The 25,927-nt window shown below is 39.5% G+C and overlaps 1 protein-coding gene across 2 annotated transcripts; it reads right to left on the reverse strand.

Annotated features, from left to right (window-relative positions):
- On the reverse strand, positions 1–25,927 carry dnah12 (dynein, axonemal, heavy chain 12). 2 transcript variants are annotated; one of them, XM_005931799.3, is made up of 74 exons: positions 25,788–25,927; positions 25,435–25,659; positions 25,212–25,299; positions 25,086–25,112; positions 24,797–24,986; positions 23,442–23,511; positions 23,178–23,336; positions 22,886–23,081; positions 22,511–22,699; positions 22,259–22,412; positions 22,080–22,171; positions 21,805–21,983; positions 21,572–21,707; positions 21,348–21,473; positions 21,120–21,254; positions 19,950–20,143; positions 19,630–19,870; positions 19,354–19,539; positions 19,060–19,260; positions 18,727–18,921; positions 18,519–18,640; positions 18,295–18,430; positions 18,063–18,209; positions 17,784–17,903; positions 17,483–17,639; positions 17,198–17,370; positions 16,933–17,085; positions 16,608–16,847; positions 16,213–16,458; positions 15,995–16,114; positions 15,787–15,896; positions 15,459–15,642; positions 15,220–15,360; positions 15,037–15,120; positions 14,644–14,832; positions 14,430–14,549; positions 14,093–14,281; positions 13,863–14,014; positions 13,579–13,717; positions 12,913–13,079; positions 12,528–12,783; positions 12,114–12,410; positions 11,795–11,973; positions 11,433–11,625; positions 11,138–11,299; positions 10,865–11,059; positions 10,491–10,624; positions 10,246–10,408; positions 10,067–10,147; positions 9,783–9,959; positions 9,562–9,693; positions 9,297–9,386; positions 9,074–9,214; positions 8,743–8,984; positions 7,856–8,003; positions 7,588–7,733; positions 7,280–7,494; positions 6,994–7,186; positions 6,709–6,901; positions 6,435–6,607; positions 6,154–6,294; positions 5,880–6,038; positions 5,496–5,791; positions 5,128–5,381; positions 4,897–5,037; positions 4,666–4,803; positions 4,350–4,583; positions 4,043–4,231; positions 1,664–1,767; positions 1,366–1,570; positions 1,116–1,253; positions 919–1,010; positions 493–560; positions 1–311 (listed from the first exon to the last, which is right to left on the reverse strand). In XM_005931799.3, the coding sequence occupies exons 2-74, from the start codon at positions 25,641–25,643 to the stop codon at positions 118–120; spliced, it is 11,919 nt and encodes a 3,972-aa protein (XP_005931861.1). In that variant the 5' UTR covers positions 25,644–25,659; positions 25,788–25,927; the 3' UTR covers positions 1–117. The 2 variants fall into 2 exon arrangements, with proteins under 2 accessions (XP_005931861.1, XP_014192123.1); XM_014336637.2 differs by having other exon boundaries at positions 25,212–25,298; positions 25,431–25,659.

The raw sequence follows: 25,927 nt of genomic DNA on the forward strand, positions 1-25,927 counted from the left end.
GCCATAGACATTGTGTTTATTAATGTATTAAGCAACACTAAATTTAAACTAATCCAAGCAGGATTGAGAATAGCTGCAGTAAAGCATTTGATTCTTAAAGCAATGTGCTGACTGATCTCAGTCATCAAGCTGGCAGAGCATGGCAACACCACGCTTGATCCAGTGCTGTGGGCGCTTGTTGGTGGGCAGCGTCATGGAAATGACAAAATTGGTGGAGTGGCCTGTGGTGGACAGCGTGCCTTTCCTTTCGCTGGTCTTGTATAGAGGACAAATGTACATCTTCTGAGGCTGACTGACGCTGTTCTTTTGAGCTGTTGGGCAGAAATGAAAGCAAAGGAACACAGAAAATTGGGAGACAGATGGTGATAAAATAATACAAGGAAACAAGCAATTATGTACTTGAAAGAGATATCTGAAAACATTAATTGCATCCAGATTGTTGCAGATCTGAAACACCAGCTCTAGAAGTGTACAAAGTCAGACAATACTTACTGGGTTTTACCCAGATGATTGGCAGTGAGTCAAAGAGGACTTTGGGGTACTGCTCAGCCAGAACTCCACTGATAATAGAGAGAGACAAACAAACCCATCTTTATCAGATCTTCCTATATTTCACTAGTGATGAACAAAGTAAAAAAAATCCTATATAAATCCTGTATATATATTTAAAAAAAAATCCCCATTACAAGTAAAGGGCCAATATTAAAAAATATAAATTTAGCCCAATAAAAAGTATTATAAATATTTAATTTTGAAATGTAATATAAAGCAACATAAAGTAGAATATTTTCATTAAATGCTCAAATGTGTGCTTAAGTACAGTGAATGACTTTTTTCCTGCAGAGTAATAGCTTATAAGCTATACTGCTATAAGCATATAGTCAATATTGTATTCCTAACGCTGCTGTGAGCATGTACCTTTCTTTGTCCCACCGAGCTCCATCAAGAAACAGTCCATTAATGTAAACACCATCTTCAGGCGCTGTTTGTATCTCGTCAAAAGGAAGGACCTGTAAGATAAAATCATAAACGACAAACCACTAATTAGTAATGTCTAAGGGCTATGACAAGATCTTTACATGTGAAGAGAGATCCAAAAGTGTGAGTCTCCAGACCTCAAATTCGAAGCTCAGCAGGTCAATGGGGATGTGGTATTTCCTGGCATAGTTCTGCATGGCCCCAGTTAGAAAGGCCTGGGTGAAGAAGAAGCCAGACAGCCAGAACACATTGGGCTTGCTGGTGTTAAACCAAACCTACAGGCACACAAAATAAAGTGAAAATATAATGAGACTGAAAAGGTGCACAAAGCTTTGATATGCCGAGTTGAAACTGCTCATTCAAATCACTTTTGCTCACTAGTCTTACCTGCAAAAACTTGAGCCTTGACAGAAAGTCATTAATGTAACTGCCCAAGGGTTTGAGGCTGGGGTAAGAGCGCTTGGCCCATTTCTCTGGCACTTTTCCAACCACCAAACTGCCTGCAACTGCCTCCAGCTCTGCATCCATCACCACCAATCCCTTAATAGCCTTCAGCAAATTCTGCAGGCTGATACGAATCAAACTGCACAACCTGAGAGAGCAAAGACAGCAGTTAAGTCATGAAAGAAAAATGGTTGCAATGGTTATATAGCTTAAAACAGGGTGGAGAGCTGTCTGTTCATACGTGTTGTAGCGCTCCATCTCTTGGACAAGGACTGTGTTCATGCTTTCTTCATAGAGCACAGGAAACTTCAAGAGAGCTGCTTCTGTGTCAAAGTTAGCTGGGAGCTTAGGGAAATAAGCAAATGTGGCAGTTATAAACACACGGTGAAGTGGACACAGAGCACAGACAACTCTCAACGTTTGTACAACGTAGAGAGTTATAGATATACTGGTGCTATCTGGACAATAAAAAATAAATGTACCTAATACGCTAGTAACAATATGTTAACATGCTCACAATACATCCATCTATCAACTTTCTTTACCACTTGGCCTCCAAAACCATATGGCTGGAGAGTAGGACTTCCTTACACTGTCTCTGAGAGGGAGTTGGAATACCCAGAGGAAACGCAAAGCAGTAAACACAAAGCACATGTATGTTTAATGGGGATGCTATTTTTTTACAGTGCTGTGCAAATGTTTTGAGCCATCACTCATTTCTTTATTTTTTGCTTGGATAATGTGATATAGGTTCAGAAATATACTGAAGTATGAAAACATACATAGAAATAAATGACATAAGCACGCAGTCTTTAGGAATGGTTCTCCAGGCTTCTTAAAGAACATTTCAGAGCTCCACTTTGGATGTTGGCTGCTTTGTGTTCTGTTACTAATGTTGACCTCTGAGTTCAGGCAAAGACAATCCATGACTGATTGTGTTTTACTGTATGTTTTTCTATCCAAGTATGCTTTTAATGCACTGGCAAGGTGTGTGTAGGATCATTGTCATGCTGAAAAATGAGGCTGTTGCCAATCAGACATTTTCCATTGGTACTGCATGGTTGATCAAAATCTGACAGAACTTTTCTGCATTCATAATGCCATGAAATTTGACAAGATCCCCAACACTACTGACTGAAATGCAACCCCAACCCATGACAGAGGCTCCACTGTGTTTCTCAGATGGTTGCAGATGCTTACTCCTGTCTACTCATTTCCTCCGTACATACTGGCAATACATATTGGTTTGAACCAATATGTATGGAGCCGGATGTATCTCTCAGGTGTCTGGTAGGGCTTTTCTTTAGGTCTGATACTTCTTTTTTGACTTCCACTTCTCCAGTTTCCTCACATGTTTTAAGGACACACTGCACACTATGCCAAGTTGTGAAACAATTTGGATAATCCCATATGGAAAAGATACATATAAATCTTATAAAGTTTGTGTCTGTCTTGTGTGAAACTTGTATGAAAAGCATACAAGAGTGAAAACAGACATAAGATCCCTAGAAAAATTATATAAATGAAACTTGTATGTTTTGGATACTTACTAAAACAATATATGAAAGTGGCCACTTTCATGAGTAAATCATATAAGCCTTATATGATTCACTATATGAAGTAGGCCACATCTGATGCAAGTCTTTTCTATTTCTTTTCCATATGGGATAGCTCACTTGGAATCACCTTGTTGGTGCAAAAATGCAATTTTATGGCACTCAAACTCTGTTGACTTTGGCACTTTTTTATAAATTCCACTAAAGTGATGGGAAATAAATCTGTGTTTTTGTGAAAGGGCCAAAGGACTCTTTGCTAAGTTGTCTGCTTTGTGTAGACACAACACTGGTTTATCCCTTGAGTTAGGTGTCTTTTTATGCTTGAATGAGTCATAGGTCAGTGTGGCTTAAAATAACAAAAAACATTCTTCTGAAAATGGTCGGGCTTAAGAACTGAACGAAAGATAACCGAAAACAAAAAAGCAGTCAACATTCAAAGAAAAACTGACTTACTTTCCAAAAAACCTGAAAAATTATTGCTGAAGACCAATTTTCAAAACACTGTGGCTCCTTGGGAGCAATTATAAAGAAACTAAGGGTGCTTCAAGACTTTTACACAGTATATAAAGTAGTCATTAACCAAACTATTTGACTAATGACAGAGAATAAAAATAATTCTCTATCAAAAGGGAGGTTATCAACCTAAATTAATTCATCCAGGAGAAGCAGGAATATGTCCACCTGCACTGCAGTTACTGAAATCCACTGAACAGATGTTGAGAAATTTGGCTTCAGTCAAAACAGAGGAGACAAAGTAAGACCAAAGTCGGTAAAATTGAAAGTAGTGTCTGGGAACTGAAAAATGTTATTTAAAAAAACCCCCCCAAATGTGTCAATTAACTTAGCCAATGCTGAGATGCTGTATTTCACAGAATGAGTGAAATCTCGATGTGTGATGGTGCTTAAGGGAACATTAAGTAATTGCCAAAGGTTAATAGGATTATTCTGCATAAAAACCTATGGAAATCCAACTGTTGGTATTTGAAATGTTTTTGTTTGGACCAACCATGCCATTGGTATGGCTAAAAACTCCTAAATGAAGAGGAAGTTTGATTAAGTTGTACCTTGGTGAGGATGTCATTCGCTATGTCGTACAGCATGTTGTCGCTCTCAGAATGGGTTCCGCCCTCGGAGCCTCCACCCTGGGTGAGTATCAGTGAATCAAACAGTAGTTTTGTCTGCTGCAAATCTTTGGAAATGTCTACATTTTCGTGCATCCCAAACACTTCTGGATGCTGGCTGAATGGAAGTTCCTAGAGTACAACAAAGACACTGCTGTCAGTAATATACCATAAAATTGAAAGAAATTAAAGATTATATGCAGTTATTTTATATAAATTATATATACTACTGCTTCTGGAATGTCTGCACCTTGATAAACAGAATGTAATCCTGATAGCTAGATTTTGGTGGGGCACAGTAATCGCCACTAGGTGAGAAAGGATAGCGAAAAGTCTCAATGATGTCCTTGTTGTAGAAGTCAGCCAAGATAGTCATCAGGAGCCGCCTGTCCCAATCATCTGTCACACGGCCACCGTAATTGCACTCTCCAGTCAGATATGTTATGGCCTCCAAGGGCACCTTGTCATATTCATTTACAAACAGCTAAAGAGGAAGAGAAATTAAATGAGTTTTTGATGTTTTTTTCAGGGTAGAAACACAACAACTGAGTGTTTTGAGTAAATACCTGTAGCTGTCTGATGCTTATGCGCAGGTCAGACTCATTGAAGCCATACGGAATATTCCAGCCCAAAGGACCAAACTTTTTCCTCTCCTGAACGAGAGCATGGAAGAAGCACAGTCCATACAGGAGCTTCTCCCAGATCTAGTTAGGAAATTCATTTATTGTGTTACACACCTATAGAATTAATACATAATTATGCATAATAAATTCTAAATAGGTTTCCTCCTGACTCACCAGCTCTTTATTGGGACAGTTGCTGAAGAAGTTTGGATCAGAAATAGGATCTGACAAATAAGACTGGAGCAGGTTGAGACGGAGTCCTGTTGGGGGCTCATTTGTCATTTTCACTCCATTCTGCAGGATGGTCACTGGAAACTGATTAATTTTTTTTTACTATACTGAAGGCTCTTTCAGATGACAGTTATATCTATTTAGTCCTTAAAGTTGTTCATTTATGGGTTTTACCTTGGCTGAAGGGTAGCTTGTGAGCCAGAGGCGGAAGTCTTGGTGGCATGTTGCAAGACTAAAGTCCTCACAGATTTTCTCTAGCATGGGCATCCAGGAAACGGCCAAGTGGCAATTTTGTAAACACACCCATGTCCCATCCTGCATGGCTGTGGATATCATTTTAGAAGCAATGGGCCCCTGTCCCTGACCCAGAGAGATAGACTGGAACTTGGCACCACCCATGTTCTTGTCACTGGCAAACTTCAGCAAGCCTGTGGAAGGATAGTTTTAGTTTTTCTAAAAGAGTTAGTTTTCCTAGTTTCAGGATTTGACACTAACTTTATGTGGCCCTTTGAAAATCAGTAAAACAGATTTATAGAACTTACTAGCCATGGGATCAGCACCTGTAGACAGCACAAACACGAGTGGAATGGCAGAGTTGGAGTCCAAGTAGCTCTTACTCAGGTCAAAGGGAGGTGGTTGGACAAATTTCTTCCCTAGGTTGCGTTTCACATATTTAGCCACAGCTGGCAGTATCTTATCAGGCCTGAGACAGCGAACGATGATCATCTTTTGCAGATCATTGAGCTGTTCACACCACGGAGCAGGCAAACCAATTGTGCATGGATCTTTGCTGTCATAAATGGACTTGAAGTCATCTGGATTTTTAATGAAAGCTTCTCTGCAAAATAAATAACAATCCACATTGGGTAAACAGTGATGATGATGATGATGAGGCCATTTTTATTTTAGTGATTAAAGCTTGTTACTTCAATCCTCGTAAACCAGGGAGTTCACTGGCTCTGCAGATTTCATCCCAGCTCTTGTCCTGTAGCCAGGTGGGGTCGGGATTAGCAGTGGTGTTCTGGAGGCCCACTCCCCCAGTCAGCAGGAACATAAAGTCAGTGTGTTTAATCTCCCCTTTTGCTCTTAGAAGAAAACATTGATTAAAAAAAAATAGCATCAAATATAAAAGTAAACATCCACATAGATTTGCACTAAGCATGAGAGTAAGAGTCAAAATTGCTTGTAACTTTAACTTACAGTAGTAATTTGCAGCAGAGAAGGAAGGAGAAGAGGAGTTTATCTTTCTCAAACAGAGAACGACATATGTTGCAGTACAAGTTATAGGTGAAGTGATCAATAAGAAACTGAAGCCTTCTTTCCAGAATCTTGGACTTGTTACTGATGAACAAAAGGCAAAATACAGTTTATAAGTTTCCAAATAACACAGACAAACTAAAAGCTATTAGTTCTGGCAGATGTGTCATAGTTCATTACTTCACCATACCACTAACCAGGTTTACTCCTCCTGGATCACTTACCTGTCTTGTATGGAGTTAATGTAGAGATTAACAAACCAGCTGAGAGAGTACTGGTACATCGGGTCAATGTTGGTCAGATCAGTAATACTGAAGAACAGGATGGACGAGTGGTTTGCAATAGCTCTGTAACCCTCTCTGGACTCTGCTATCTTGATCTCTGTCTTCTCTGCAATCTTGGAAAGATGTAAACATTAGGTTAGACTACGAGACAATCAAATTAACTTAAAAGACATCAAATTCACAATTCAGCTTTGATTTTATGTGTAATTCACACCTGCTGTTTCTTGGTAATTGTGTTGGACATGATCTTTGCTGAGTCTAAAATCTGAATGGCACTCTCATCTTCCAGGATATTTCCCTCAGAGGACTGCAGTGTCTCTAGGATCTTGTCTTCAGTTTCCTTTAGCTGCCTCTTATTTTCAGCTGACTGCAGGATTAATGCATTTCTCTCCTCCTCCAGTTCTGGCCTGTGGAAATACAAGTAGATGACATGAGTAAAAGAGCTATAAAAAAAAAACGTTTCGGTCAATAAAATAAGTAACCATTTTGCAGGTATTACCTCTCCTTGGCAACAACAATCCCGAGCAGCTGGTCCTCCAAGCCCTCAGGGGTTATCATGAAATTGAGCAGGGACACTTTGGTGGCCAGCTCTGGTAGGTAATGGGGGTTTCTGAGCTTAGTTGTGATGTAGAAACGGAAATCATTGGAGTATTCAATCACACTCTCCCCGAGCCTGATGCAATCAACACCGCCTAAGAGAAACAAAAAAAAAATTGTGAGCTAAGAACTGTCACTCTTTCTAAATTCAAAATTATTCTTTGGCATCCATTTTATACTTCTAGCACCTTGTTTGAAGGTTTGTTTGAGCAGCAATGGTTCCAGAGAAGGGTCCAGTTCTTCTCCTACATTTTCCAGCAGCAGTGGTGTTCCAAACTGAATACAGTTTTCTAAAGTTCTCATATAGTCCCCATCTGTTAGCTTTATTACACTCAGGCTGTTATCTTTCTCTGAATTCTTGACCCACTTGTTGGCTTGACCCTGAGGGTCAATCATCAAGGGCCTACAAGAACATTAGCATTAGGTAATAAATGAAAAGGATCTTTTCACAAATATTTCAACATAAGTTTCACAAATTTAAGAAATACAAACTCACCATCTGCGTGAATTACTGACAATGACGCCGTTGTCAATAGAGAAAGTGTCACTGGGAAGCCCTGCAATGTTCCATGCCCTGATCTTAATGGGATCCCCCAGAGTTTTACTGAGTGAGAAGTCATCTGATGATGGAATGTTCTTAGACTAGAGATAGAGGGAGGTGCAAATACAGATATTTATTTACTAAGGTAAGTGATATAGACATAGAAATACATATGTATGACAAAGATTCATAAAAATGAGAGGAGAGAAGGAAGAACTTGTACTTTGCACAGTTTGGTCCACAACTTGGTGCATTCTTGTCTGAAGCCAGCTGTGAAAGCCCCCAGATAAGCGATGACACCGGCAGAGATAAGAACATCTCCGGTCAAATTGTCATACGTGTTCTGCAGGTCGTCTGCTGCTTTAGACCATCTGAGTAAATAGTCACATTCAGTCACTGGTATGCAGTTATTCTTCAAATTGCAGGAAACAAGCAACAGAACAAGGCAATAAGGAGGCCAAGCAGGTCAGCTGGGCACAGTTGTCATAACAACTTCATGTAACTATGATAAAAGCATAGCTATAAGATGTAAAAACACATTTTCATTTTGAAGCTACCCGAGTGACGCAGATAAACTTTTAAGAGGTTATAATTACAGGAAATTACTTGCCGTCTGGTGGTTTAACTGCTAATTTTTATTGGTTCTAACAGTTTTGAAAATGTAAATGCCAACTGCTTGCTTTTGTGATACTTGGTCTTTCAAGCTTGGTATTTAACTTTTATCTGCGCCAATTTTGGTGAAGGCTGGAAAAAGCTTCAGAAAGTTAAGTATAGCTTAAATTCTTGAAATATAGCTTGAACTCTGAATGATTCAAGGAATCCATTGCTACATCCTTAAAAGAAGCAGGCTAACAGATAAAAATCTGCATGCATGGACATACTTCCAACTTCCACCCATTGGTGGTGCTATAATACTTCAGACGTGAGTCTTAATTAGAGAAATTGGCAAACTGCTCCCAGTCAGTGAACAAAATTTTCAAATGTTTTACTCTACAGTCCAATGAATAATAATAAAACAAAGAGGAAGAAGAAGACCTATAAGTAAACGCATAAACAAGTCTCCTCAGCTTCACTGCTTGGCACTGAAATATTTATAAGTGTCTTCATGACCTGGTCTTCTCTCCACCCAGACCACCGATGAGTTTTTCCGCCCTTTCCAGCTTCCTGGCGCACAAATCCACCTGAAATTCCAGCTGGGCTTTCTCCTCTGTCTTTTCTTGAAAAGTTTTCTGAAGAGCTGCTAAGCGATCTTCAACTTCTTTCAACTCAGCCCTCTTCTGGTCCAGAAGGGCCATGGTAGCTGCCAGGGACTCCTGTGCCACTCCAAGATTGGCCTTCTTAGGAGCCACAACCTGAAACCAAAGACGAAATCAAGAAATGTGTGAAAAAGTAAGTGTGCAGGTACAATTACAAATGGTTTGAATATCCAAACACACTGCACCTTTGCCACCCTGTCATACACTTCCATTGCTTGGATCCATTTGCACAGGCCTTCCGCTGCAGAGGATGCCTTTGCCACTATACTGGGGTTAAAGTCGGGATTAGTCATGTACTCACTTCGGATTTTTTGCATCACATGGACCTGCAACCCAAAGACAGACGAGTAAGTTAGGGGTAAGTGCAAGTTGAATGTTTTTTAACCGTGACATAATTTTGACACTCACAGGAATGTTGTCCTTGTCATATACTCTAAGATCTCGTAAAAAATTCATATCACCCAGCAACTTCTTGCTCGGACCCCAGAAGTCAAAAACCTAGATAATAAAGCAAACATGTCACTCACTGTGTTTATACCCTTTTTCTAACAGAATGAAAAACTATATCATTCGAATGAGGTTTAGCTGTGCTTTAAAAGAGTAAAAATAAGTACCAGACTTTAATCATTTCACATGATTTAATTTTTCTTTTAATTTTTGTACTCAGTCTAACCTTTTTTCCAGTCCCAGCTGGATCAGCTATCTTATCTGGCTTTATCTCCTTCATCACACACACAGCTGCCATCACCAGCTTCACCCCTGAAGGTGGATTTTTCATAGACTTCACAATTGTGACATCAGAGGGCTGAAAAGAAATGGACAGCTTGACTTGCTCAGTTATCTAACTGCAATGATATGTAATGAAAAAAAGATATTTTGCTGAAGGGCGCTCACCTTCAAAGTGTCCAAGGCAGATAGAGCAGCCTCCAGGGCAGGGATAGCTTCAGCTAAGTCACTCTCACACTCATCCTTCAAAGCCTGGGCCTCATTGGCTTTTATGGTTGCTGCCTCCTCATCAACCCGCACAACTTTGCTCTTGGCTTCCACCTCCACAGACTCCACCTCGATAACCTGAAAATTAATACATGTTTACATTTAGTACGGATTTATGTATGTTCTGATACATATGTACTCTGGGGAGGATACTGATGTTGATCGATTGTGTGAAATGTATTCACCTTCATCATTTTGGTGTTCTCTATCTTTGCCTGTTCCAGTTTAGGCTGTAGGTCTACAAGTTCCTTCTTCATCTCACCCACCTATGGAAATATATTGCTCAAATAAACTACTGCATAGGAATAATACAAGAAATAGAGAATAGACAAAACAGCTCCAGTGAAAATAGTATTTCATATACCTGAGATTCAGCAAAGGCTAGCTTATCCAGGCCATTGGTGTACCTCTGTTTTGCCTTCATGACAGTGTCTCTTTTCTGAGTGAGAAGTTGACGAAAAGCTGCAATTAGTTCCAGGTAGGATGTGGGTGTCACATAATTATGGCGACCAAGCTCAGAAAGGAATCTGCAAGTGAAAACAGCATAATTAAAGGATTAGAAATGTACTTTACATTTCATTCTGAAAAGTATGAATAAAGCTGTCATACCTCTGTGAAAGCTCTTTGGCAGAGGTGTGGAATGTCTTGCAGATAGGTATGACCTCCTGCCTCTCATTTTCATTCATTTGTAGTGACTCCAGGAAGGAGTTGGCTACTCGCTCAAGAGCTTCCTCAGGCCATGGCTGTCAAAGTACAGAGAGGAAAGCGATACTAAGGGCAGGATCAAAGATGGCATACAAAGACAAGAGTGAAGAGACAGAACAGGGTCTGCTAATGAATTTACATGTCCTATTTTCTTTCTTTGGTTTTATTTCCAGATCCAAGAGCACAGCTGACTCTTAACAGATACCTATATAGTTTTCAGTGATTCAGACATTTTTATATGTAGTATATTACAATGCACGCATGTTATAGTGCCCTACCTGATACCAGTCAATGGTACAGCAGTTAATAAGAGCTGGAAACTGGCGCAGGCGATTTCGAAAGGCATCTCCAATAGGACTGAATGCCACAACAACGTGCAGGTTCTCTTTACAGCGTGCCACAAAGAAGGCAAACAGAGTCAAAGGGCTCAGCTCCAAGTTTTTATTACCAGCTTGGGCAATGGGACGTACTGCCTGGGGAAAAACAGATGAAATGAGAATTTTATTGCATACAATTTCATAAGGTATGTATATAAGATTATAATATCCTACCTCTATGATTTCTTGTTTCTCATCTATGGCAAAAAGATTGGGAACCTCTCCTGTATTCAAGACACTGTCCACGTCTTCTAGAAAAGCTTCATCTTTGATCTGAGCATCAGTTATCAAGAACACTGTCTTCTGTCCTTTCACCCCAGCATTTTTTAGCAACATCTTTATTTGAAAGGAAAGCAGTGAGACAGAGTACAGCAGCGAGGACTGTTAAAAAGCCACAGAATCTAATGAGAATAATACGACCAAAACACACTTGTATTAAACAGAAGTAACAGAAGCCTTTACAGCTTACCTTGAGGTCATCTCTCCACTCAGTCATACCGTAGCTCTTGGAGATCTCTGGCTGAAACATGGTCATATGGGCCATGAATGTGGCCAGACGGGTGATGGATTGGCGTCCACTTCCTCCCACTCCCACAAGGAGGGCATTTCCTCCTGGCTGCTTTAACACACGACTGACGCGGGACAAGTGCTCCAGGACGTAGCTAGATAAGATTTTATTTTCAGTTAATTAAGTTTAAACACAAATTACAAGTTACAGATAAAAACATATCTCATTCATTTACTGCACAAAAGTCAAGTCAACTTGTAAAGTTATTGCTAAAGAAAGAAAGAAAATCTATAAAAACTATATCCTCTTTGAAAGCTGTTTACCGGAAGATGACAAGGTTCATCCGATTCTTATGCATCTGGTTGTATTCTTCAAGACAGGACTTTACCACCACGGCAAAGTTTTCAACTGAGGGCACCTCAGCATACAAACGCTCATCATCCTCCAGGTCAGGTTTCATGTAGTCACCAAACAGAAGATTTCGCATGTCTTCTTCAACCAGCTAGAAATTCACAAATTTAAATGTCACAGATTCAGGCACATCAAGATGTAATTCTGCAAGCACATCTTCTTTGCTGTATAGTTTCATTTTAAAAGTAGTAAAGCACATGAAATAGTAAGGAAAAGGGACTATCAGCTCACTTTGCTGCCTTGTTTCAGGTGATCAAAGACCTGGTGAAAGGATTCCTTAAAGTGATCTTTCACAATGCTGCTCATCAGCGTGTAGAGCCACACTCGATCGTCATCGTCTACCAAACGGTCATAATAGACACGGAAGACCTCATGGACAAAAAGCCGTATCATAGTGCGTTTGCTCTCCAGAGATCCCTTCTTAATCAGCAGGCAACCTTGGATAACACGTGAAAAGTCCCGCAGGTTGAAGGTATAGTGAGACTTGGCTGGAGTTGGAAGCAGGTTCTCCATGGCTTTCTTATAGACCTATGGAAAATAAAAAACGTAAACGTAAAGATGATTTAGATTTTTATACAACTGCAAAATGAATTTATCCAGCTTTCTGGTTTTTGTGTTCCCAATGTCTGTTTTTACAGCACTCACTTCCATTGTTGCTGTCACTATTTGGTTGCCAACAGTGAAATATTCAGGTGGGAACTGATTGTTTTTAAGATAGAAGGACACAATGTTGGAGAAAATGTGAACCATGGTGTCATCGCTGAAGGGATTAATGCTAAAAATGTTGAAATGCCGCAAGAAGCGTGAAGTCACAGCATTCCTTCCCCCACCAGGGGGGCCCATAGCTGAGATGATCTGGAGATCAACAAGAGTGATCTTGGAGGTATCCTTCAGGTCATACCTGCAAGAGTAGATGAGGTCTGTTTGTTTGAAGAACAGTGCTCTAATCTAGTGAATTCAGTCCTGTTCATATATTTACATTTCTCTCATTAGAATATGAATTTGTCCTGTAATTGTAGGTGGTTCATACCAGTTTCCGTGGTCTATGTACTGTCGAAGAAGCTCTACAGGAGGCTGTGCTCCAAACTGTTCCAGTGCAGGCATGTTCATGTCATCTACAAAGATGATACACTTTTTTCCCATGGGGGGTCCAAACACGCCCTTCCTTCTCTTATCTAACCTGGACATGATGATATTCTACATGATGAAATAAACAGAATAAATACAATTTAAATAACTATAACCTCTTATTTGTTTAGAAACAAACAAACACCTCACATAATATATGATCACTAAAGCTGTTTCTCTACAGGGACATTATTTCACATACAGTGCTTAACAAATTTATTAGACCACCAATGGTTAATTTAGCAGTATGTGCAACTTCTTTGATCAAAATCAGATTTTTAAGGCTAACATTAATAATTACTGAAGCGCATTATTATTTTGGAATTAAGATGGCAAATTATAGTTATTTACTTGCATTCCTGAACAGAAAAAAAAAATTTTGGTTGAAAGTTATGCTCTTGACCAGTGCATCAGGTCAAATTTGGGTATAAAATGTTTCTTGTTCCTTTTATGTAAGTTTTAGGCAGATTTTCAAAAAAATATTTGTTAATATTTATTTTCTCATTTGTATGACAGGTGGTCTAATACATTTGTTAAGAACTGTATGTCTCATGTCTCTCACACTGACCTGAGTTTGGTTTGAACTTGTGCGGGCTGAAAAGTTGATGAAGAAGGGTAGGTACTGGTCTTTGTCCAGATTATTCATGAGTTTTTCCTTCACATACACAGATTTTCCAGTTCCAGTAGGACCCACAAACAGGGAAGGACTTAAAGGCAAAACAAAACATATATTTTTAAATGTATTATGTTTGATTAAATGTATATAAGTTCAGGCTATGCACTATTATCATAGTACTAAAGATGCAAAGAACAACAAAAACAGTTTTGACCAATCCCTCAGAGAATACTGACACTTCGTAGTTGATGCAAAGATCCATCAAGTAGTTGTAGCGAACTGTGTCTATGGTGGGTACAATGATCTCTTGCACTTTGGTGGTTTTGTCGCCCAGGTTGATGTTTTTAATGGCCTCATTCCAGTGAAACCATTTGCCTTTCCCTTTAAACTGGAAATGAAAGAACATATTATGATTTTCTGGTATAACACAAGCTAAAGTCTTCTGAGTGACATAATTACACAATACCTCATAGAAATAGTCATACACTAGCCCCTTCTCCTCAAATGGACACTCCCATTTTCCCACTGTTTCAGGGATAGGATGTTCTTTTTTTTGTCCTGCAACAATCAACCTGAAGAAGCTACTAAACTTCTCTCTACTGTCTGCATCACAGCTCCCACCCACAGACCACACGAGTGAGAATGCAAATGCTGCCTGCGGGCAAAAAGAAAAAGTAGCAGTGCAAAGTGCATATACAAAAAACATTTTTGCAAAACATTTGCAAGGTGCAGATCCTAACAAGTATTTTGAATAAATAAGTTCAAATATTATATCAAATTCTAAAAGATATAAGCCCTTTTACCATTATCCAGCAGCGGATATTTTTATCACTTTGACCCGTCTTCACAGGTTTAGTGAGAAGCATCTCAAACAGTCGACACAAAGACACCGCAATGTTGCTGTTGCTCCTGGAAACGACTTCCTGTAAACCAAACCAAAATTTAGCATGTCAAATAATTATTGTATTGATATAATGTGAATAACACATACACTCCCTGGATTCTGAGGCCACTTACTCTGCAATGTTTTCGAAGCATTGTGAGAGCGGGTGGCAGGAGCCAGTGGAAAAGCTCCAGTAACAAGGAACGGTTGTCTGGAGTCTGAAGATCATCAAGAAGAGTGTTCATCCAGGAGAGCACCAAGGGCTTCCAGCCCAGCTGAGATGGTTCCATGTAGATCATACCACATCGACTGACTGTGGCTGGCTTCATTTGGAGAAAATGCAGAAAAAAGCATCCTATCAATTCAAGCTACAGTAATGCTACAGTAACAGTCTTATCAAGCACCTTTTAGAAAGACAGTTTTCTTCATAAAAGAAAGGTTATCATTTTTCAAATTAACTAGAAATTATTTTACATTTTAAAATAAGATTAGCAAATAACTTTATTAACTGCAAACATCCAACTCACAGAGGCCTGTGATAGATCCATAGCTTCAAAAATCAAACTCATCTGACTTGACATCTGGATGATCTCACCGCTCATCAGGCACAACTGTCAAGGAAGCAAAAAATAAAAAGGTATGAAAAACAGAAAAATATATATAATTACATTATATATATTATATACATTATTTTACTGTGCAACATGTACCTTTTTGTTGTCATCCAGCACCGTGTTCATGCTCTCAATCCATAGTGTATCTATTGGACCATCAAACACCACCCATTTACGGTCGGGAGTGTCAGCCGATGCAAACTCCCGAAACGTGTTAGCCACAATCCCATCTGTCCACTAAGAATGAGGATAAAAAATTAAAGCCACCTCTATGTTAATACTGTAAACACACTTTTATTTATCTGTAAAACAAAAGATCGATGGCACGGGTTTACCTCATGAGAAACTAGATCAAACTGTCCAAACAGCTGTCCCATAGTAATTGACTTTGGGTTTAACGTCCTGAAGATGACTTTCTCCTCCTGGCCGTGTCCTCTCTCATTCATGAGAGTCAGAGTGTCAGCTAAAACATGTAGCACTTTGGTCTTTCCAGCAAAAGGCTCTCCCACCAGCATGAATCTTAAAAACAGTATTTATAACAATATTTATAAATCCATATTGAATTTTAGATCATTTCCTCCAAGCCATTTTCCAATCATGTGAATATCAAGCAGGAAATCATAATATAGTACACCAGCATGGAAACTGAAACACATAACATACCCGTGCCTAACAATCATCATCTCATAGGTCTGGATCATCTTCTGTATGAAAACGTCTGTTGGCTGTACATTGTGATTTTTGCAGCATTCTTTAGCAGCCTCTAGAAACAGCTGACAAACAAAAAACAGATTCTAACACACATAACCACACAAATAAAGGGTTTTGTTAGATTTTGGGCAAAACAATATGGACCCAAATCAACACTGACCTGGTAATCAGCCTCGGGAAGGCAAATGCCTGGGAACAAATCACTGGTGATTCCATTGAACAGCGGAATATCATGGGAGAGAAACTTGGGCTCATTAACATCCTTTATGGATCTCAGGAGCTGAATGTTACAACATGAATAAGAAATTGAAAGGATCAAAAACTGGCAATAAAGTTCACAATCAGGACACAAAGTATAGATCGATGTTTAGTAAATACCAGAATGTCCTCATTCTCCTTGGGATACTTGAGCTTGAGGTTTCCTGCAGCCACAAGGACAGCTTTGACAGCCCTCATGCCATAATCATAATGGAACTGAGAGGAGAGCTGCTCTGAGCAAAGCCTGTAGGTCATCACAATCTTCACCGAGAGAGGTTTGGCATTTAAGAAGCCATATGAATACAGAGATATCTCAGCTATAAGTGCATAGTTGGGCACCATCATGGCAACTGTTCGGAACAAAACCTGCACAGAGAAAATATAAAAAAACGTTGAACAGTAACATACGTTTTTCAGATTATACTTAAGGATGTGTAGAGCACCAGCATGTGTGATTTGAAACAGAACAGCAATGTGTATGCTATGTGTGATAAAATATTTTACTGGTAAAAGACCTTGAGGTTGTCTGGGAGTTCTGATCGTCCTGCGTAGCCAGGGTTCATTGTTATGGACACAAAGCAGTTGGGATTGAGTTTGAGCATGGTCCCTTCAAAGTCAAAGTACTCCAGCTTCTGCTCGATGGCCCTTTGAATACAGAGAACCTGCTGGGCCACTACAGACAGCACTTCCAGCTCAATACGGTTGAATTCGTCAAAGCAGGCCCACGCACCAGATGAAGCAAGACCTTTAAAAAACTATATGAAATTACAAGTTAGTAAACCATGTTTTGAATGTCTGAAAAAGCATTAGAAAGGAAAATTTTCAACTTGTGGATGTTACTTTTCCCATAGCCAGATAATCCAGTCCATCTGAACAGTTAAAGACGACACACTGCACAGCAAGTGCTTTAGCCAGATCCTTAGTTGTCTCTGTCTTTCCTGTTCCAGCTGGACCCTCTGGTGCACCACCCAAATTCATGTAGAAAGCTCCAATCTCAAAAAGAATAGTTAAAATATGATGTCAGTTATCACTCCTACAGCAAAAGCAAAAGTATGCAAGTTCTGAAACATATTTAATTAACTATTTTTAAGAAATGTTTTCTTACCAGGGTTCGATAGCATCTGTCAGTCAGAGGAGTGATGACCAGGCGTGGCGAGTTCCCCAGATACTCATAGGCATACTTAACATCACAGTTGATTATGCGAACGCGAACATTATCACTACTCCAGTAATAACGAAGCTGGGCCAGCCACTGAAAGTCAGCTTCTTGTGATACACCTATTAAAAATCCAGAAAACATTTTAATCGCTGTGCATTTTCTCTTTATCGTTCAAAGGTATTTTATATAATAATGCATAATACTAATAAACCTGTTTTGTTCTTGCAGTACCTTTCTCAATAAGCTCCATGACTACATCCCTGGCATGGACATCAATTGTGACCAGAGCTCCCAAAGTAATCCGTGTTTGCTTGGCCAGTTTTCCTCTCACCAGCTCTACGATGTCATTCAGCTGACTCTGAAGTTTCTGATAGTAGTTCTTTAAACCCTGCAGAGAACAGCCGGCTACTATTTTAGTTTCTTCCCAAGGTGATATTTTTAAGGTGTCTAGTTCATTGTAAAAGATACTCAGGTCACTTGATCAAGAGTGAGAAACATCACTTCTTTATTAGAAACATGTAAAAGGACCCACGTTAGGGTGTGCTCTGATAGCCTCATGAACCTCCAATGTCCAGAAAATCTGTGAGGTGCAAAGTACCACCTGCCCAGGCCACTCCGTGACCCACTGGCTCCGTGGAGTCTCAGCGTATGCCTGCCAAAGACACCCATATACATCTGTTCATTTGTCACTGACTCACATGCATATATATATATATATATATATTGATGCACAGGATCATACACAGTATGACAGCATTGTAAGTAAACCATAATACTATTTCAAATTAGGTATGAAGAACAGTGATCTCACCACCCTGGACCGGGCTATTACATCTCTAACACTCCGAAGCATCACGTCTTCCACCTGAATCAGCCACTTCTCCACAGCTCCTTTGGCTTCGGACGTGGAGATGTGCTGGATGAGCTGAACGCGCTCCCCTTCACTGCTATACATGGCCTGAACAAGAACATTGTGCAGTTTAGTCAAAGGCTTAATCATCCACACCATTATGTAATGAAAACAACATGTGTGACTGCCTTGCCTGGATATCCAAATTGGGAAGAAAGTCTAGTTTGGAAATACCCTCAAAGCACTTCTTCAGATGTGGCTGCACTCGCTGTGGATCCTTGGTCTCAGACAGAATCTCCAGCATTTCATCGTTGGACAAGAAGAAGAACCTATCACCAGGGTTAGCATTACATATTAAAATCTGTGATAATATGAAAGATCTGGACAGAAATAAAATCTGCAAAAAAATATTTTTACCGAGGAAAAAACAGACGTTTCTTCTCCAGATATGCATTCAAGCCCTTCATAATGCTATCAAGAAGGGTGTTGGATTCTTGCAGTTTCTCTAGCAAACCAGGTAGCGAGGTTGCTGGGAGAATCTATGTTAACAAATTATCCAGTTAATCAACCAAAAAATTATAGTTTTAGATTTACTTTCTGTAAATGTAAATGCATTTTTTCTTACCTTAGGGTTCTTAACACAATGCCTCATAACCTCTTTATAGTTCCTGTCAACAGTTTGAAAAAGTCGCCCCTCTTCTGGAATCTGCTGCATGATGTCCTTGGATGAAAAGATGGGCTCCAGGTAAAGCCACTGGGCTTGTACTTTCAGCCACTCATCTATGGATTCCTGGATACGAAGCAGACGCTCCTCCCATTGCTAACATCACAGAACAAATGGTTAAAGCTTTCTCAATATGTAGGAGGTTAAAAAAAATACTCCCAGGTGCCAAATTATACAAATTTAATAGGCAAATTCAGCATTTATTTGTTATGCAAATATAAAACTCATATTAACCTTGATTTCATTTTCAAAGGGCTTTATGAAAGGTGAGCCCCTCATAGTCTGAGTCTTCACAATCTGGTCATCTAACATTGTCTGAATGTCATCTAAGGCGGTCAAGATGGAAACGCCAGTCTCCCTGTAAGGTTGATGGTGAAAGGAGACACTATCCCAAATGCCCACCATGGTTTTCATAGCCTTCTCAAGGGAAAACTCCTGTAGTGAGTAATAGAGTGGACATATATAATTTAACACAAAGAATAAAGTACAACCTGTATAAACACACACAGACTTTCAAAATCTTCTCACTTTGCTGGCAGCAGCACTGATGGACTCAAAGTCTTCCAGGTATGGAGTCAGATTTTGCTTGAGAACTTTCCGTAGTGTTGTACCACCATTGGGGGTGATTTCATAGCTAACTATCTGTGACATCTGGGTCCAGTGGCGAGATCTGAGGCCAGGGTTGCACAAGATGGACACCAGGGGGATATGTTTCTAAACACAAACACATTCCTTTTAATGGCATTCCATAAAAAGCAACACTTTGTTAATGAACTCTTTTTAAATATCAGTTGTGTAGAATACCTTAAAGTTTTTAATCTGCTCCATTACAGCCGAACACAAACTGATAGTTGGGCTTTCTTCCTTTGTCACATCATCCTCAGTAGGGTGTCGCCTCTTCTCAGAGATCCTCTCCATCTCTTGCGCAGCCTTAATCTTTTTCTGTTGGAAAAACTTGAGCATCTTGAAGATTTCCCTATAGAATTCATCCACTTTTACCTCCATCGTCTCACCATTAAGGTCCTGGAAGGAGCCATCCATCCACCTAGGCACAAAAGAAACAAAAGGTTAGCAGGATTTAAAAATTTAAAAAAGGAACCGCATGCATCAAATAGGAATCTGACCTGCTCTCTGTGCGCTGCCAGTTCAGGACAAATCCAAACAGCTTCTGATATGGTTCGATATTCTCTTTGATGATCTCAACTTCTGGGAAACATGTCAGGTCCCACTTGTAGAAGGCCTCTTCCTTATTAATGAGTGTAATAGCCTCCTCAGCCTCGTGGAGAAGTTTCTGAACTATTCGGACATCCGCAACATACTGATTTAAAAAAAAGAGATACCAGTTATAGCAATGCTGCTGACATGTTTTGCTATTGATTAGCGTCTAAGCTGGAAATAACAAAACAAATAATACAGTCTTATTGTTGCTGTGTAATAAATATGTCAAAATAACATGCAATTTAGGCCAGGAGTATAAAGTTGTATCACTTTTTGCTAAATTTTACAGTTCTTTCAGAATTGAAGTTTTTAGCATCAGGCTGGAGCAACGGATAATCTACTCTGTTCAGAAGTAAATCACTATTATGCAAAAACCGAACCCGGCCAGGCATAGGTCCTGAAGCTTGGCGATGGCATATATTGGACAGACTGTCTCTTAAGCTAAGCTACATCCCTAGCATGGCCTACTGTGATTTTTGATCCTGTGGGTGTGTCTTGCTCGCTGTCAAGCTTTAGGCCCTACCCTTCTGTGCAGCTGACTCTACTCAGCAATAGGCCAGAGTACTTAAGGTGATAGTAATGGTGACAGTGTTTTGACTGTCTTCTTCAGTTTAATCAATGAAAATACTTTAATTGCCAAGTTTGCTTTCTTGTCTCTTCTTTCAACCTAGACCAGGGGTCTTGAACTCCAGGCCTCGGTGGCCGGTGTCCTGCAGGTTTTAGATGTGTCCTTGATCCAAGACAGCTGATTTAAATGGCTAAATTACCTCCTCAACATGTCTTGAAGTTCTTCAGAGGCCTGGTAATGAACTAATCATTTGATTCAGGTGTATGATATCTAAAAGGTGATATCTAAAACCTGCAGAACACCAGCCCTCGAGGCCTGGAGTTTGAGACCCCTGACCTAGACCCTCCTTTGTTGCTTCCCCATATCCACTGGACTTTCAAAGAATGTAACAAACATATTTACTGTACAGATGGGACAGGCAAGAATACAAATAAAGAATTTACTAAAAAAAGAAAGGAAGAAAAAACTCTTTCATTAAAGGTATTCTGAAACATAAACCATGCTCTACCTGTTGCATCATTTCCAGCTCAGAGAGAAATTTAAACTCCTCAGTCCTGTGTCCCAACTTTTCAAGCTGCACCATTAATTTTTCTCTTTTAGCAACCAACTCATCCTCTCCTTTCTTCTTGGCCTTCTCCATTAACTGGAAAACAATAGAGCCGTCCAGAATCAGGATTATTCATAACAAAACAAAACGCTCATGTTATATTGAACTAAGCACACGCTACCACATTACCTCATCACTGAGTTCAAAAGTATGAAGGATGTTTTGTGGCCAGAGAAAAACAGTCGAATTAAGCTCCATATCCTCTGCTTCAATGACGTGGACTTCCAAGAGGTAGATTAGTCTGCAGCATGCTTCCTGTCAAAGCGAGACAGCAAACCAGGTTAGAATTGATGCAAGACATCAAAAATTAGTATGCTTTTATAACAGGTGGAAGCAATTACTGGTTTATTTACCTTAATTTTTTCATTAAGCTCTGCAAGACCTTTACTCTTAGCTTCATGTATAAAGTCAAGCATCTGAGCCATTTCCTCTGTATTCTCTGGAACTTTCAAAGCTCTCATTCTGATGTTTTCAAACTCAGAGCAAATCCTTTTACAGACACACACACACAAACAAGAATTAAAATGTGACCAATTTAAGCATAGAAGGACAGATTTGTTGGGTAGTATTATAAGAACTGACTTACTCTAGATTTTGTTCATGGTGCCTGGAGACTAATTTCTTCAGAAGTATTTCGGCATAAGCTTTGGCTTTGTTGGCAAGCCCTTGTTTCAGCTCCTCACAGTCCAGATGGACCATTGTGAAGCGGGCTTTTGATGGGAGGCTCATAATCTCCTTTGACAGAGCACGAAACTCCTCCACTTGCTTTAATAAGCAGTGAGATTACACAATGACAGTCACCAGAAAACAAGATAAAACAAGATAAGGCAAGAATCTGAATTCGACTTTATGATTTCCTACCTTAGTGTATTCATCAAAAGAGTGTTCCTCTTCCATAAACGTCTCTACTTTAGCCTGTGCAGTTCCATTAACCAGCCAGTCGTAACTGTCAACTACGAAATAAACCACAAATTTCACCAATAAACTGAAGCAATATTACTGGAGTGCAGATTACAAATGACCATATTATGGCACGTTACCATAGTTCTGGAAATATTTGTCAGGCTCCTCTAGATTTCTGCGCACAGCACTCTTCACGGTGGCCTGAGCCCAAGCATGGATCTGATCAGTCACCTTGGCATCCATAAATAAAGATGTGTTTTGTGCCAGCCACGACTGGACAGTTTGTACTTTCTGTAGAACAATGTCATAGATATCATTACCAGCTCTGAATGCATTTTTGGCAAATTTAGCATAAATTTGACACATTTGGCATAAAGTGATAATTTCACCTGAAAAGTGTTTGTTATGGCACTTAGAATGTCAAGAACAGCAGCTTCCAGATCTTGTAAGGCGGGATAAATTTCCATCTTTTCATCGTCAAAGGTTAAAGCCATCCGAAAGATGGGCAAGCGGTGGTGATTGCTTGGATCAAATACACCGACAAACTCCTCCACACTTCCATGAAGAAGAGATTTCAGCTACGAATTTACAGAAAAACATATGCATGAGACTAACTGTACAATTAAGAATCACATTTTACATATATTTAAGCTTTTCATTAAATGAAACACTGTGAAATACTGATTTTACTAGCTGTCAACTGCCAATTATGAAATGGTCTTTATGACATTCTTCAGGTTAAAATATAGTGAGCATCATTTTACCTGATTGGAAATTAGGGTGGAAGCACAATTGTAAAAGGAATCAATTTTCTCCTCTTTAACTCCCTTGAGAGTTTCTTGATTTGTTAAAAGGTGGATGACTTTGGGAAACCAGGTGTTCATGATGCGATCTTCTGTCCTCTTACACTCCACAGCCATTTTGTTCTGTAGGCTCTTAGAATCCACGGGTCCTGAAGCTCTATATCAACAGAAGCCAAAGTAAAATCAAATAGAAGTCTATATTTGCTGAGACAGGTCAAATTTGCCTGTTTGCCTTTATGTTCACATCCCTCACCTGTATGATGAAAGCTCAATTAGGACCAGTGAAGAGAATGTTGTGTTTCCAAGATCCAACAGAGTCTGCATTACAGGATTAAGAATATGCAAGTTTGCCTTTATCATCTTGCGGCTTCTGATAAAACTATCATGCCATGGACGGGAGAAGCTGAGAATTCTGCAAATGATCAAAAATACAGTTTAAAAATGGGAACATAAAAAGACTGATGAATATTAGTCATTATGTCTAAATCACAGATCTAAACGCACACTAAGGACTCACTTTGGTTGTGTAGCGCTCTGTTTTTCTGAGTTCAATCCATCTGCCTGTGGATTCTTTAACACTGTGCCCACTATAGGAGATCAACATACCAGTGATACATATCTGGTTAGTTTAAGACAATCTAGATGTTTAGACTCTAATCTATATGATCAGCAGATATTGTCATTGTGCAACATAACAATAGCCATAAAACACTTAAAGTGAGTTGAAAAAACCTGCAACAAAAAGTCCTGCAAAATCCTGCTACCCCAGAGCCCCAGTTTTAACAAGAAATCACTTTGGGGAAGTATAAAGCCACAGAAAAACTAAGGTATGGTGTCTAAGCTGCTTGGAAGACCATGCAAATGTTTACATTTATATGGATTTGAAAAAGAAAACTTTCACTGAATTGCACACCCCTTCTGCTTCCATTGAAATTAATAAGTGATTGATCTGATTTGCAGTCAAATCAACTGATTGTGTGACCACCTCTATCAAAGGAAAACATCTTGTTAGTTTGCTAGTCCGGAGGATTCAGGTGTGTTTTAATGCAATGCCACACTGTTCCCAGGGAGTAGACATCCCAGCAAATCCACGCCAAGGTCTGACTGTGCAATGCTCAGAGACGCTCCAAAAAAAAAGTAAGAGGTGCAGCTCAGACTATAACCTGTTAACTATTTAAAGCCAGAACCATGAAAACTAAACAAGTGTGGCTTGTTATGAAGGATTTCCAGGAGAAAAGCATCTCCTCTTTAAAAAGAACATGGCAGCACAGCTTAGGTTTGCAAAGTTGCATCTGATAAAACCCGAAGACTTCTGGAGTAATGTCCTTTGGACAAACAAGACCAAAGTGGAGATGTTTGGCCATGGCACACAGTGTCTTGTTGGATGAAACCCAAACACAGCATATCAGAAACACCTCATATCAGCTGTGAAGTACAGCACTGAATAATCTGACACTGTTTTGGAGCTACTGAGTCCACCATTGAATACCAAAGTATTCAAGACCCAAATGTGAGGCCATCTGTCCAACAGCTAACACTTGGTCAAAAATAAAACAATTAAAATTTTGCAGATTCCCAGTTGTGCATTAACAAACACACACAAACCACAATCGAATCAACGTTGTAAAAAAGAGTGGGCCAAGATTCCTACACAGCAATGTGGGAGACTGATGAAATCATATAGAAAACGATTACTTCAAGTTACTGCTGAAAAAGGAATACAACTTTCTTCTTTACTGTTGGAAAACTGTTTTTTTACTACATTTAAAAATTAAAATAAAACATATTTTTGAAAGCTTTCTGTTTTTAATTTCAGTACCTACACTCTTGCACTGCACTGTACATTCATACAACATAAATAACTGGAAATACCTGTGTACTTTACAATTACACTATTGAAATTGTCGCTGACTTCCTTGCAGAGCTCCTGCAGCAGTTTTTCTGACTCGGGGCTGCCTCTTAGTCTTGCTGGGACTCGATCTACAATCGAGTCTAACCACTGCTGCTGAATAACTGGACATTCGCGTCTCTCCACACACTGCTTAAGGAAGTTGTAATTCATCTGTAAAAGTGGAAATACATTAAATAGTCAAGGATTAACATAGATGTTAATGAGGTTGTCTGTTCACATATCAAATTTAATACTTAAAAGTACACATACCATTTGTTTCCGTTGCTCACTAAGCATCTGTAAAGTAAGGATTGAAATATACCATTATTTTGGGGAATATTTTCTTATTTAGCTAGTACTTGTATGTATGTATGCATAAATAAGTAGATGCCATACAGAAGGTGGAAGCTGTGGCTCTGGGGACAAGCTGCGGACAACTCCCCTCTCTCTGTTCTGTCTTAAATCCTCCGCTGCTTTAGAGACCCTAAAAAATTCAAGCAACAAACTGCCACACTTCAGGAAACAGAAACCAATATAAATACCTGCATATGTCAGACATATGGACTACTTTAACACAGAAAAAAAAATTAAATAAATCATAGCTGAAGAAAGGACATACAGTATCTTTAGGCGTTGCTTTACTTCCATTTTGCTCCTTTTGTGTCTCAGCAGCTTCTTGGAGACCGCTACCTTCTCCGCTATTTCCTCCTTCTTGGCTATGATTTGCTCAATTTCTCCAAGCTGTTGTGCCCCTTCAATAGGGGGCAGGACTGGAAAGTTGGACATCCTTTTCTGTGTGTTTTTGAACACTCCGGGAGAGGTGGCCATTCCTGACAGCAAGAAACTGAAGAGAACCAGAAGAAAAACTAGCTGAAAGATTCCAAGCTATTTGGTTAACTAACTTTAGTGTTCTGCTAACATTTCACCATGAACAGGCAAACGTTACGTTGCATTATTTATTACAGTGTTTACCTGCAGTGAAAATCTGTCGATTCACCTGTTTGTTCCTCCAATACATTTACGCTTTGCTTAGTTTACTCATAAATAATCGCAATTTAGTCTCTGAACCGACTTGTGAAGCTTTAACGGCGTCGTTACCATAGAAACAGTTA

This window comes from Haplochromis burtoni, unplaced genomic scaffold, assembly GCF_018398535.1.
Source record: "Haplochromis burtoni strain Fernald_Lab_line unplaced genomic scaffold, NCSU_Asbu1 Contig_146, whole genome shotgun sequence".
Classification (NCBI taxonomy): Eukaryota; Metazoa; Chordata; class Actinopteri; order Cichliformes; family Cichlidae; genus Haplochromis; species Haplochromis burtoni.

Bases quoted from the DNA above. Each gene is read 5' to 3' on its own strand.
- dnah12 (XM_014336637.2), bottom strand. From the start codon at position 25,643: ATGGCCACCTCTCCCGGAGTGTTCAAAAACACACAGAAAAGGATGTCC. The intron at 22,172-22,258 runs GTAACGTGCCAT...TTTATTTCGTAG, and splicing joins CAAATATTTCCAGAACTATG to TTGACAGTTACGACTGGCTG. The intron at 19,261-19,353 runs GTGAGAAGATTT...TACTCACTACAG, and splicing joins TCAGTGCTGCTGCCAGCAAA to GAGTTTTCCCTTGAGAAGGC.